The sequence below is a fragment of the Leptodactylus fuscus genome, chromosome 4, assembly GCF_031893055.1.
Source record: "Leptodactylus fuscus isolate aLepFus1 chromosome 4, aLepFus1.hap2, whole genome shotgun sequence".
In the NCBI taxonomy this organism is placed as follows: domain Eukaryota; kingdom Metazoa; phylum Chordata; class Amphibia; order Anura; family Leptodactylidae; genus Leptodactylus; species Leptodactylus fuscus.
Window position 1 is genome coordinate 45,468,304 of NC_134268.1, and position 13,665 is coordinate 45,481,968.

Genomic DNA, 13,665 nt, shown 5'->3' on the forward strand with positions numbered 1-13,665 from the left:
GATAGATAGGTTAGTGTCACCAGAACCAGCATATCACCCCAACCCTGCAGGTATATAAGCTAGTGTCACCAGAACCAGCATATCACCCCAGCCCTGCAGATAGATAGGTTAGTGTCACCAGTACCCAGCATATCACCCCAGCTCTAAAGATAGATAGGTTAGTGTCACCAGAACCAGCATATCACCCCAGCCCTGCAGATAGATAGGTTAGGGTCACCAGAACCAGCATATCACCCCAACCCTGCAGGTAGATAGGCTAGTGTCACCAGAACCAGCATATCACCCCAGCCCTGCAGATAGATAGGTTAGGGTCACCAGAACCAGCATATCACCCCAGCCCTGCAGGTAGATAGGCTAGTGTCACCAGAACCAGCATATCACCCCAGCCCTGCAGATAGATAGGTTAGGGTCACCAGAACCAGCATATCACCCCAACCCTGCAGGTATATAGGCTAGTGTCACCAGAACCAGCATATCACCCCAGCCCTGCAGATAGATAGGTTAGTGTCACCAGAACCAGCATATCACCCCAGCCCTGCAGATAGATAGGTTAGGGTCACCAGAACCAGCATATCACCCCAACCCTGCAGGTAGATAGGCTAGTGTCACCAGAACCAGCATATCACCCCAGCCCTACAGATAGATAGGTTAGTGTCACCAGAACCAGCATATCACCCCAGCCCTGCAGATAGATAGGTTAGTGTCACCAGTACCCAGCATATCACCCCAGCTCTAAAGATAGATAGGTTAGTGTCACCAGAACCAGCATATCACCCCAACCCTGCAGGTAGATAGGCTAGTGTAACCAGAACCAGCATATCACCCCAACCCTGCAGGTAGATAGGTTAGGGTCACCAGAACCAGCATATCACCCCAACCCTGCAGGTAGATAGGTTAGGGTCACTAGAACCCAGAATATCAGTCCAGCCCTATAGATAGGTTAGTGTCACCAGAACCAAAGTGTTTCTCCCGTTTTATGTCAATATGTAAATGAGCACTTTGAAACAGCAAAGGGGTTGTCGCTGCACCAAAGAGTTCATCTATTTATGGGCAAAAACAGTGCAATTGTGGCAACAGAGGGGAAAACACTGTTTGATTCAAGTGACCCTAAGCTATTTCCGGGGGTGAGTTTTTATAAGCAGGAAGAAATAGAAAAAAGCTCCGCAACTCTCCGAGGTTTTCTTTTCATAAAAAATTAGTTTTTATTCCATATTAAAGTAAAAAAGAGGACATACAAAAGAAAAGAAAAACAAGAGATAAAAAAAAACGCCAACGTGTTTCAGAAACTACTGTTCCTTAGTCATGCCATGGACACAGAGTTGGACATGCAGTACTCTGTGTCCAGTTTTAAAAAAACGGTTTCGTGGTGGAGAGCATAAAACGCTCACAGGCGCACACAGCCGGACCAGGTCTGACAGCTTTCCGTCTTCTGCATGCAGAAGACGGAAAGCTTAGAACGGACTCCGGGCGCTAGTGTGAACCTAGCGTAAGACCTGCTCCGTAATTTGCGGTTCTTCAATTCAGCCCAAACACACAGTCTCAAGAACTGCCGCTGTATGTCCGGGCCCATTGAAATTGTTGACTTGCAATTGTGGATAAAAATACATGAGACCTTAGAGATAAAACACAAATGGCACGATGCAGAGCTATAAGAAGAGATGCCCCAAAATTGTTATTTCATGAGGAACACAATTATTTACAAAAACAGCCAACAAGGCTGAAGACTTAAAAAGTGAAAAACACAATGCGTTTCCCCCAGGGTTTTTCCCATAGCGCTTTTCAATCACACCTATAGAGAAACAGTCTGCGTTTCCGTAGGTATGATTCACATGCTGCAATTTTCAAAACAGCAACGGTTTTGTAAAGTGTGGCATTTCCACTGTGGGTATTTTTCTGCAATGTGTGGATGGGATTCACACTTTGCAGGGACTGTAAAATGGCACGGATTTTGTGACAGCCAAACTGTGGCGCTTATGCCACGTGGGGCCCCGGACTAACAGGTAAAAGGTCCTCTTTAAAGGATTTAAATTTCTCAAAACTAACATTGTTTTTGCCATGGACACTTTGCTAAATCCTCCTAACTCTACAGAGAGGTGTAATATCCATTTGCCTACACGTACCCATTTCTTTGATCCTACCAGTGGGCATATACAGCGTGAGCACAGAATAAATAAATATACACCTTGCACAGGTTTAGTACAAATCTCTTGGCATACACTTAAAGGGGTGGGAAAACTCCCGTACCGGCTTTATTGCTTCGCCTGTAAAGAAGAATACTACAACACATAGATTGTTGTACTTCCTAATGTGGTCTGTCAACGATGCCCTGCAAACATTCGTTAGCAGCTGATAAAATTAATTACGGTTATAAATGTAATCTGATTAAATTCGTCGCTACAAAAGAACCCGGCAAAAATTATGCAGCGCTCATTTACTATCCAAAACCTGTTATTCTCTTCAGATGTCTCAATTACATGACAATATGAAACAAAGCCAACTCTCTTGACTCGTTCTAACAGTGCCCAAGTGATTCTTGGCATGTGCCCGCGGTCCCTGGAGTGTTCTAATTAGCTAAGATCTCCTCAATTGTTTTAGCTATAATTAGCAGGCATATAAAAGTAATGACGTATTGTACAATGCCAGCGAACAGTAATTAACTTTTTTGTTCCTATCGATGTTCCAGGCAGAGCTACCCCACAACACACTTCCTCAGGCGCTGATGCTTAATTCAGTGCTCATTACACAGAAGGCGCGCTAGAACTTGGCACGTGGCCACGCTCCGCATTCCATGTGTGGAATCAACTGCTTGGATGGCAGCCAGCATTATTTCAGAAACAAACAACTGTGCCATGTGCGGGAGACAAGGGGGGGGGGGACTCGCTGCTGGGGGATTTGGCATATGTGCAGCCTGTTGGGTCTTTTGGTAGCAAAGTGGTTATGTTACTCGACATAATAAAGGAAGAGAGTCGTTTATGGGAACAGACACAAACAACGCTGGAAATTCAGAGGAATACGAAATCACTCTTTCGAGATATTTCCATTTTCGGAAGACTCTTTACAAACCTCTCAGCAACAGATTTTTTTTATAGATTTTTTTTTTTTTTTTTTTAAAGAAGTGTTCCATTAAATGGTTACTCTCTATTTGTAGACAAAAGTTAAAGGGGCTCTATCATTAGGAAAAGTCATGTTTAACTAATCACATCCTTGCATAGCCTTTAGAAGACTATTCTACACCTACCGTTAGTATGTAAATTGCCTCAGTGGTTTCAGAAATAGTCAGTTTTTATTCATATGCTAATTAGACTGGTGCACGATGCATCGTGCATCCTCTTTGCTATAGTTTCCTATAGGTGTATACAGCACAGGCTGCTGCTTCTGATGATGATGACTCAGCTTCCTGTTTAGGAGATAATAGGAGACAGCAGTGCTGCTGAGAACTTCCTGTGCTGGCTGGAGGCTCATTTGCTTATGAATAAAAACGGACTTATTCAGAAACCACTGAGGCAATTTACATACTAAAGGTAGGTGTGGCATAGCCTTTCTAAAGGCTATGCAAGGATTAGAGATGAGTGAACAGTAAAATGTTCGAGATTCCAGATTCGTCTCGAGTAGCCCCTCAATATTCGACTACTCGAATCAAATAATCGAACCCTATTATAGTCTATGGGGGGGAAAATGCTAGTTTCGGGGCTAACAACATTCGATCAAATTATACTTACCAAGTCCACGAGTGAGGGTCGGGCTGGATCCTCCGAGAAGTCTTCTCCGTGCAGCGTCCCCGCAGCGTCTTCCGGCTCTGAATTCACTCTGCCAGGCATCGGGCCTGGGCAGAGCCGACTGCGCATGTCCGCACTACAAGCGGGCATGCGCAGTCGGCTCTGCCCAGGCCCGATGCCTGACAGAGTGAATTCAGAGCCAGAAGACGCCGCGGGGACACTGCAAGGAGAAGACTTCTAAAGGTAGGAGAAGAACCAGCATTGATTGGCCGACTGTATAGCATTCAGCCAATCAATGCTGGTTCTGCATCGAACTTTTACATTCGAATAGCGAGTGGTACTCGATCGAGTACGAGTATTTCGAATACCGTAGTATTTGATCGAACACCTACTCGATCGAATACTACTCGCTCATCTCTAGCAAGGATGTGATTAGTTAAAAATGACTTTTCCCAGTGATAGAGACCCTTTAAACATTTTTTGCAAATAAGTAATTCAAAATGTTTTAAAGATTTTTTTTTTTTTAAAAGATTTTCTCTAACCATCTAAGTGATTACAACTTGTGGTCTTAATCAGTTGCTAATGGATACGACCATGAATGCCGGAACTTTCTATGGTTAGAAACCCAGCCATTCTTTCCCTATTGTGACAGGTTTATCTTCTCATACCTGTAGTGTCTCTGCCTGATAACAATAAAGAGATCATAGCTGAGTTTCTAGAAAGTTCCTGCATTCATGGTTATATCTGGCAACTGAACAAGACAGACTGTCACCAAGGTCCAGTTCACATCTGTGTTCGGGTTTCCGTTCAGGAAATCAGCTTGGGAACCCCCTGAACGGAAACCTAATCCACATAAAAAAGCGATTACCTTAAAAAAGTGCCAGACCCCATAGCCTATAATGGGCTCTGTGTGGTTTCCACTTGGTTTCCGTGTGAAAAAGGCAGGGAGAAAAGTGATGCACTGCCTGTCTGTATTTTTTATGCGGAGAGGGGAACAGAATGGCCAAACGCAGATGTGAACTGGGCCTAAGATGGTTAGAGAAAATCTTTATAATGCTGCAAAATTTTTTAATGAATTATATTTACAAAAATGTTTATATAAATATGCTAAAGCGCTGCGAGAGCGCATCGCGGTTCTTCCCGCAGCACTTTGAACAGTTCATGGAGTTTTCCTCCACAGACTTTCTGTTACAATTATATCTACTGGAAAGCCGCTGATGTTTCTGTAGATATAAATGACATGCTGCGATTTCCAAAACCGCGGCGGTACTGGTAGGTTATGTAAATTGAAGACTTTTCCTAAATATATTGCTTTACAAATTCTGCTTTGTTCTCCTGCTATGTGACCTTATTCCTTCCATTGTTTACACAGTGTTGCTATAACCAAGGACCTGGGAGATAGGACAAGTGACATCACTTACTCTGTGCCCAGTGCCGGCAGGACAATCTGTTCAGCTAATTGCAGTTTGCTGATAAAGCTTAGTCTGTTATCTCTCTAAGGAAACACACAGATAACATTGAGTCCATTCTACATAAGTATCAGCATATTATCTGATCTGCAGAAGGATTGTGTGTCCTGTTCAGTGTGGTGGGAGCAGAAACTGCAGGCAGCCTGGCTGAAACACTTGAGATGGGAAAACCATTTTCAGACAGGCCCCACATTGCAGAGACGCAGCTTTTTTGTTGTAGATTTTGAGCTGAAAACAAGAATGGCTACAGAAGGAATGGGAAATATATAAGAAGTTCTTATACTTCTACCTTCTGCTCAATCCATTCCTAGATTGCTGAAAAAGCCCCCCTCAGCTTATACTCGAGTCAAACAAAAATACATTTTTTAATTTTTTTTTTTTGGGGGGGGGGGGGCAAGACCTGCAGCAAAAGTGGTGTATAGAATCTCCCGTAAAATAGTGGAAAAGAAAAACTGTAAAAAAAAAAATATAATAAAAAATAAAAGTTCTAAATCACTCCTATCCCAAGCTCAGAGAAGGGGCAGACAAACAACCAAAACACCCCCTCCCCTTCCCCAGCATCTACTGCACCCAAAAACTCCAACCATTTTAATTTCTAAAATGTTCCAGTAGCTGCTGCATTTCCCCCCCCCCCCCCTTTCCAGGCTTATACTTGAGCCAATGAGTTTTCCCAGTTTTTTGTGGTAAAATTAGGGGCCTCGGCTTATATTCGGATCCGCTTATACTAGAGTATATATATAGATAGATAGATAGATAGATAGATAGATAGATAGATAGATAGATATATCTGTGAGATACTGACAAAGCAGCTGAATTCTTAGGACTTCCCGCGCTTTACTACATCACGTATATCAATTTTTCTTAGAAACAATGTGCCGCACACACAACTCTCATGCTCATTATGTAACATTACTCAGATTTTTACAGCTTTATGCGTCGGGTTTTTACTACTTCAAATAACATGAAACATAAACTGGAAAATATGAGCTTATTATTATATTACTGTATGAGGGCACTAAATCAACTGTAGTGACTACAATTGGCTCATCCTTCAGAAGTCATAGACAATGATGAAGGCAGGTAGGTACGAGGGGATAGAAGAAGGTTGCACAAGTGAGCTCTTTTACCTTGTCATTAGTAGATTATTTTCTTACAAAGCAAAAACGACAAGGCACATTTTCCTGTTACTTTTTTTTTTTTTCTCGAAAAAAAAAGTCATCTTTGATCTTGGCCAGTAATTATTTTTCTAGCAGGCATCCTGAAAGATAGGTTTTTAGTCCTCAATGTGGCTGAACAAGATCAGTATTACTGAGAGCGCTATCATAGTAGAAGTTAAAAACACTATTTTAATCTGTTACGGATAAAAAGAATTAATTCCAGATTTTGTTGTCTTCAAACATCACTGCCTTTCATCATTCATTTACAGTTGTCCTAAAGCACTTTCTTCAATAAAAAGTTCAGATGTTTTTTTTGTATAAAAATCTATGTTCAATATAAATATGTCCGTGACACAAATGCTTATTTTTCTTTTCTCTTTGCTGCCGAAATTAAATCCAAGAGCGATGTGATTCCAGCAGAACTTTGAACATTTGTTATTTAGCTAAGATGGTGCTAAACCACCAGGACAAGAAAGAAGAGCTCTACATGACACGGCTACAGAAAGTGGCTTTATACTCCAGCTCCACCTTTGAAAGCGGCTTACAGAACACATTAAGGGATAGTTATCAAATTCACTTATACAATGTTGTTACTAAAGGGAGTCTGTCACCGGAGCAGTCCCTATTGAACTATAAGAACCGTCAGATAGTCGGCGTTCATGTCAATGAAATGCTAGTTTTTTCTGCTTCTCGATCAGTCCCCCACCGCTGAGATATTAGCTCTTACTCATGACATGGTAATGACCTCTTTAGTGCAACACGGATGTCACCATTGTTCTTATGCTTTCCGGTGCCTAGTCCCTTCCTCCCTGCAATGATTGACATGTATACTGCCTGGCATGTATCCCTGTCATATAATGGCCATATAATCCCAGTTATAGCAGCAGGGAGTTAGTTCTTTGGTGTGATGAGAGCAACAGTGACACCCTCATTGCACCAAACAGCTCATTAGCATTTTAGAAAAAAGCTAATATGTCAGCAATGGCGGCCCCTATTGGTTTATTGGGTATAGGCCTAGAGGTTTGAACCCAACTCCGGAAGAAGACGCACAGAGAGGAAGTTCCTGAAGTAGATAGAGGCGGCGCTGGAGAGTTCTCTCACAGCATTGGGCCCGCCCCCAGTGCTGCGAGAGAACTCATTTGGATACAGATGAAAACCAGGATTTCTACCGATTGGCGGCGTGGCGAAGATATCTAAAAGTAGGAGAAGAATAGCCTTTCTTGAGGCTATTCCTACGTGTGATCGAGAAAAAATGTGATTTTAATGATAGAATCCCTTTAAGCATCCTCAGGAAAGGGCTCTAACTTATAGGCCTTAAGTGAACACTACAAAAGAGGTCTTGAGTTTCCCATTTTCAATAGAACAAAAGTCACAATTGTGATCTGCATTTACTGCGACTCATTTCAAAAAGGGGCAGAGTCAGCACTTGGCTATGTCCAACAGTCTCACAGAACTGAATGGAGTTGCAGCACACATGAGTTCCATTGAACAGTCGTCCTGGAATCTCTGTTCATGTGATCGGTGGGATCCCAGCCGTCAGGCTCCAATATGTCCTTGTCCTTTTTAATCCTCCTCCCCTCCTATGTGGGTCTCTTTTGAAAAAAAGCTCCCATTGATGCCAGTACCTTGCACAGGTGTTTCTCGGTCTTGACTCCTAACCTTCCTACTTTATACTGCTGTACTGACTCAGGACTTGGTTATTTGTTCTGTCAGTCGTATGCCAGCTATGTATCCGACTGTCATCTCTGCACTGCATCACTAACCTCCATACAGTGCTAGTGGTGACTTCCATATGGCATTGGGGAGATAATCTCTGACACTCCGTCCACTTGTCTAGCCTACTCTACAACCATTAGTAACCCCCTCTCTGCTCACCCCTGTGGCGGATGTTATCATAAGCGCTCCCTTTACCTGCTGGAAAGTGTGTCACACAGAACTGATGTCAACCAGGAATTTACAGTGTGACACATTATGGATTATTTCTACAGCTATGTGAGCTAATGGTGGACCCAGCTCAGCATGTGCTATCTGTTCAATCAATACACGATCTATAAGCTCATCTACACACCGGCAGCTGCTGATGAAATATATAAATGAATCCCGCATAGGTAAAAATACAGAGAATTAGAACAACCATCACACAAATTGCCTGACTTCTCTATAAGCTTAAAACTGGCTTATTTTAGTAAGGACGGTGACCTGGCTCATTGTATTACACTTATTTCCTGAGAAATGAAGGCTTGTGGAGATGAAATCTAGACTAATGATTGCAAATGTATGGCTAGTTATAAAGTATCTGTGTGCAGACCCCAAACGTGACCACAGATGTTAGATGACGGTTTGCTGGAAAGCTATAAGACAACGTTTGGCCATTAACATATACACTCACCGGCCACTTTATTAGGTACACCATGCTAGTAACGGGTTGGACCCCCTTTTGCCTTCAGAACTGCCTCAATTCTTCGTGGCATAGATTCAACAAGGTGCTGGAAGCATTCCTCAGAGATTTTGGTCCATATTGACATGATGGCATCACACAGTTGCCGCAGATTTGTCGGCTGCACATCCATGATGCGAATCTCCCGTTCCACCACATCCCAAAGATGCTCTATTGGATTGAGATCTGGTGACTGTGGAGGCCATTGGAGTACAGTGAACTCATTGTCATGTTCAAGAAACCAGTCTGAGATGATTCCAGCTTTATGACATGGCGCATTATCCTGCTGAAAGTAGCCATCAGATGTTGGGTACATTGTGGTCATAAAGGGATGGACATGGTCAGCAACAATACTCAGGTAGGCTTTGGCGTTGCAACGATGCTCAATTGGTACCAAGGGGCCCAAAGAGTGCCAAGAAAATATTCCCCACACCATGACACCACCACCACCAGCCTGAACCGTTGATACAAGGCAGGATGGATCCATGCTTTCATGTTGTTGACGCCAAATTCTGACCCTACCATCCGAATGTCGCAGCAGAAATCGAGACTCATCAGACCAGGCAACGTTTTTCCAATCTTCAATTGTCCAGTTTCGATCAGCTTGTGCAAATTGTAGCCTCAGTTTCCTGTTCTTAGCTGAAAGGAGTGGCACCCGGTGTGGTCTGCTGCTGCTGTAGCCCATCTGCCTCAAAGTTCGACGTACTGTGCGTTCAGAGATGCTCTTCTGGCTACCTTGGTTGTAACGGGTGGCTATTTGAGTCACTGTTGCCTTTCTATCAGCTCGAACCAGTCTGGCCATTCTCCTCTGACCTCTGGCATCAACAACGCATTTCCGCCCACAGAACTGCCCCTCACTGGATGTTTTTTCTTTTTCGGACAATTCTCTGTAAACCCTAGAGATGGTTGTGCGTGAAAATCCCAGTAGATCAGCAGTTTCTGAAATACTCAGACCAGCCCTTCTGGCACCAACAACCATGCCACGTTCAAAGGCACTCAAATCACCTTTCTTCCCCATACTGATGCTCGGTTTGAACTGCAGGAGATTGTCTTGACCATGTCTACATGCCTAAATGCACTGAGTTGCCGCCATGTGATTGGCTGATTAGAAATTAAGTGTTAATGAGCAGTTGGACAGGTGTACCTAATAAAGTGGCCGGTGAGTGTATGTCTGGCTCAGCTGCATGTATACGTTAAAGAGGACCTTCTACCACATCCACCAATTCTAGTTCTCACCATCTGTTAAAAGGTGCCAGTCCACTGATTCCAGCATATTTTGAGTCTCTTCTCTAGCCCCCACCGTTCCTGAACAACAAGTGCAGTTAGTTTTGATGCCTGATGTGCTATTTGGTATCTGTTATGTCAGAAAGGCGGGGTCAAGCAGGGGGCGTAATTTAGAGCTCAAATCAGAGGCAGGCAGTGTCAGAGCTCAGAATCACACCCCTTGTCTGCTCCTGCCCGACACCGCCCTCCTGACAGTACAGAGACTAAATACTATATCAAGCATTAAAACTAGCAACATGTATTGCTCAGGAATGGTGGGGGCTAGAGGAAAAATTCAAACTGTTCCAGAATCATTGGAGCAATGCATCTTAAATGATGTAAAGAGCTGGACTTGGTGGAGGTGGCGAAAGGTCCTCTTTAAATTGTACAGGTAGATAGGAGTATAACTCCAGGGAAAACAAAAGGATAAAATCAGAAAACCCACCCAGTGAGTTTTCGGTCTGCCAAAACAGCAACATTGGGTTGAGAGATTGTCCGGTCACTCTCCATTACAGTCTGTAGTATAGATGGAAAGAAGCGACAGCACTTGGTTGTTTGCCATAGATTATAATGGAGAGCAACTACACTTCAAGACAACTCTCCAGGAAGACAGGAACCCCCTAAGTTGGCCAAACCTCCTCTTGGGACAGGCCGATCAGATTGACCTTCTGTATTCTCAGCATTATATGGCATATGAAATTAGTAAAACTAAAAGGTATTTTATGGTAAAACTCTTTTACATATACTTGAAGCTGTATACGGTTCTCGTTACCTCGCTAGCAGATTCCGTGACCTGCTGCTGTAAAGCTCCAACATGTTTCTCCAAAGACTTCATGGTGTCCATGGCGGCTCGATACTTTTTCTTATACTGTTCTAGAGCAGACTCAGTGGCTCTTAGCTGGCTGTGGGTTTCGGTCATGTTTTTCTCAAACGCTTGGACTTGTTGCTGTAGCTGTTCCATGTCTAGATTCTGTTTTTTTATAGTTTTGTCTTGAGTATCAATCTAGAAACACACGGAGACACAAGACAAGAATGTCACACACATCTGTTCAAGGGTATGACCACTAAACACAATACATCTATAGCAGCTTGAGAGCATTCTTAGCTACGGAAAAGCCTCCTGTAAAGGTGAGCCCTGTTCTTGCACCATATCTGCAAGAGGACAATGTACATTGATTTGCAGCAAATACTTCATGAATTTTTCATCAGACTTCTCAAGAAAACTGGACCGGAGATAAACTTTAACTGCAGTAATGTTTATACAGAGTTTTTTTGCAGGCTGAAAAAGTGCCGTTTTGGAGGTGTTTTTTGTTGCATTTTTTTGTTTCAGCATGCTGTATGGACCTGGAAACTGCATCACAAACTGCGTCAAAGAAACAATCTGGCTGAAGACAGGCCATATTGCTTTTTTATTCCCCTCTAGCTAAAAAAAATAGCTAGAGGACAAAATCTGCTCCCTACTCCCAATTGAAATGAATGGGAGGCATCTTTAGAGGCAGATTTTGAGACAGTTTCTTTTTAAAGGATCCCTTCATTTTTTTTTCTCCCTAAGGGGGCGTTCACGCTACCGTCGGTGTCCGACATGTAGTGTCCGCTCCTAGTGTCCGCTCAAAATCTGTCACGGACACTAGGAGCGGACACTAGATGTGTCCGTGACACCTGTCATTCACTTTAATGGGCATCGGGTGCGTTCTTTTGCACTCCGTGCCCGTCCTTCTCTGTCCGCAAGAGAAGATGTCCGACTTCTCAAGCGGACAGAAAAACCCTGCATGCAGGGTTCCTCTGTCCGCTTGAGAAGTCGGACATCTTCTCTTGCGGACAGGAAAGGACGGGCACGGAGTGCAAAAGAACACACCCGATGCCCATTAAAGTGAATGACAGGTGTCACGGACACATCTAGTGTCCGCTCCTAGTGTCCGTGACAGATTTTGAGCGGACACTACATGTCGGACACCGACGGTAGTGTGAACGCTCCCTAACATGTAGGAATAGTCTTAAGAAAGGCTATTCTTCTCCTACCTTTAGATGTCTTCTCCGCGCCGCCATTCGGTAAAAATCCGGGTTTTCTTCAGTATGCAAATGAGTTCTCTTGCAGCACTGGGGGAGTCCCCAATGCTGCGAGAGGAATCTCCATCTTCTTCTGGAACACCCTCTCCCTGTGTCTTTTTCCATCCTGGGTTTCAATCGTCACAAGAAAATGGCCGCTAACACCAGCCTACAGTGTAAGCGGCCACAAGAAAATGGCCGCTTACACCAGCTTACTGTGTAAGCGACCATTTTCTTGTGGCCCGGGCATGCGCAGTCAGCTCTGCCCGAGGCCTGGAAGTTTGAAACCCAGGACGGAAGAAGACAGAGGGAGAGGACGTTCCATTGTCACGTCCTTGCTAGAGATGAGCGAGTAGTACTCGATCGAGTAGGTATTCGATCGAATACTACGGTATTCGAAATACTCGTACTCATTCGAGTACCACTTGCTGTTCGAATGTAAAAGTTCGATGCAGAACCAGCATTGCTTGGCCGAATGCTATACAGTCGGCCAATCAACGCTGGTTCTTCTCCTACCTTTAGAAGTCTTCTCCGTGCCGCGTCCCCGCGGCATCTTCCGTCACTGAATTCACTCTGCCAGGCATCGGGCCTGGGCAGAGCAGACTGCGCATGCCGCGCAGTGATTGTAGGAGAAGAATAGCCTTTCTTAAGGCTATTCCTACGTGTTAGGGAGAAAAAAAAAAAAAAAAAAAAAGAGTATCCAATGATAGGATCCCTTTAAATAATCTCCTTAAACAAGTGTCCTATGAAATAAAGTGCATGTTATGTACAGCAGCTAGTGTGCTCACCTTTAAACTCCTGTCTTCACATATCCAATTACAATTTTGATATAAAAATGTGCGTTTGGTACGTTACCTTCATTTTTGCGTCTTGGTACACAAGTTCGGCACGCTCTAAATTTTCTTCAAGTGATAATATTTTATCCTTGCACTCTTGCATCTTCAGAAGATCTGCACTATGTTCTGCTGATTCGGAGATCAGATCCTTTTGGAGGAGGGAAGCCTTTTGGTTCCACCTTTCTAAGTCAGCAGTGTGAGAACGTTTGGCTTGATCTAGATCGCTCTGAAGTTTCTCTACTATCATCATGTAGTTCTGGATCTGAAATAAAAACAAATGTAATACATACATTGACATGACAAATTCATCAAGATTTTTATACACCAGACTTGATAATGCTGTTAGAGTTTAGACATATTTTATGAAGAGCTGCACGCTTTGCTTCAGGGTCTGTAGAATCTTCTGACTCCATATACACCAGAAAATATGTGCTGGCATCAGTCATAGCTGTTACTAGTGGGTGTCTTGCCAGTTAGAAAGTTCCATGATGAGAAGAGTCGTCAAAGTACCGGGATTGTATTTGTGAGATATCCATTTTATGCTAGTCCTCGTCTGTGTCATGTGACCAACACTCTGACCTAGAGCTTTGTATCTGGACACAAAGTCAGTTTCTCTATTCATTCCTATGTGATTCACATCAAGGCCCATATAGGACTTAGTAGAGAAACTGACTTCCTGTTCACACATAAGATCCATGTTTTAGAGAGTCTTATTGCTGGTCACATGACACACATGAGGAC

At 43.5% G+C, this 13,665-nt stretch overlaps 1 protein-coding gene across 1 annotated transcript in view; it reads right to left on the reverse strand.

Annotated features, from left to right (window-relative positions):
* Positions 1 to 13,665, reverse strand: part of LOC142201133 (uncharacterized) — a 279,771-nt gene that overhangs the window by 223,187 nt on the left and 42,919 nt on the right. Inside the window, exons 7-8 of the mRNA XM_075271958.1 lie at positions 12,944 to 13,186; positions 10,815 to 11,045 (exon numbers count right to left, since the gene is read on the reverse strand). Coding sequence (XP_075128059.1) covers positions 10,815 to 11,045; positions 12,944 to 13,186 — 474 coding nt within the window. The remainder of the gene's footprint in view (positions 1 to 10,814; positions 11,046 to 12,943; positions 13,187 to 13,665) is intronic.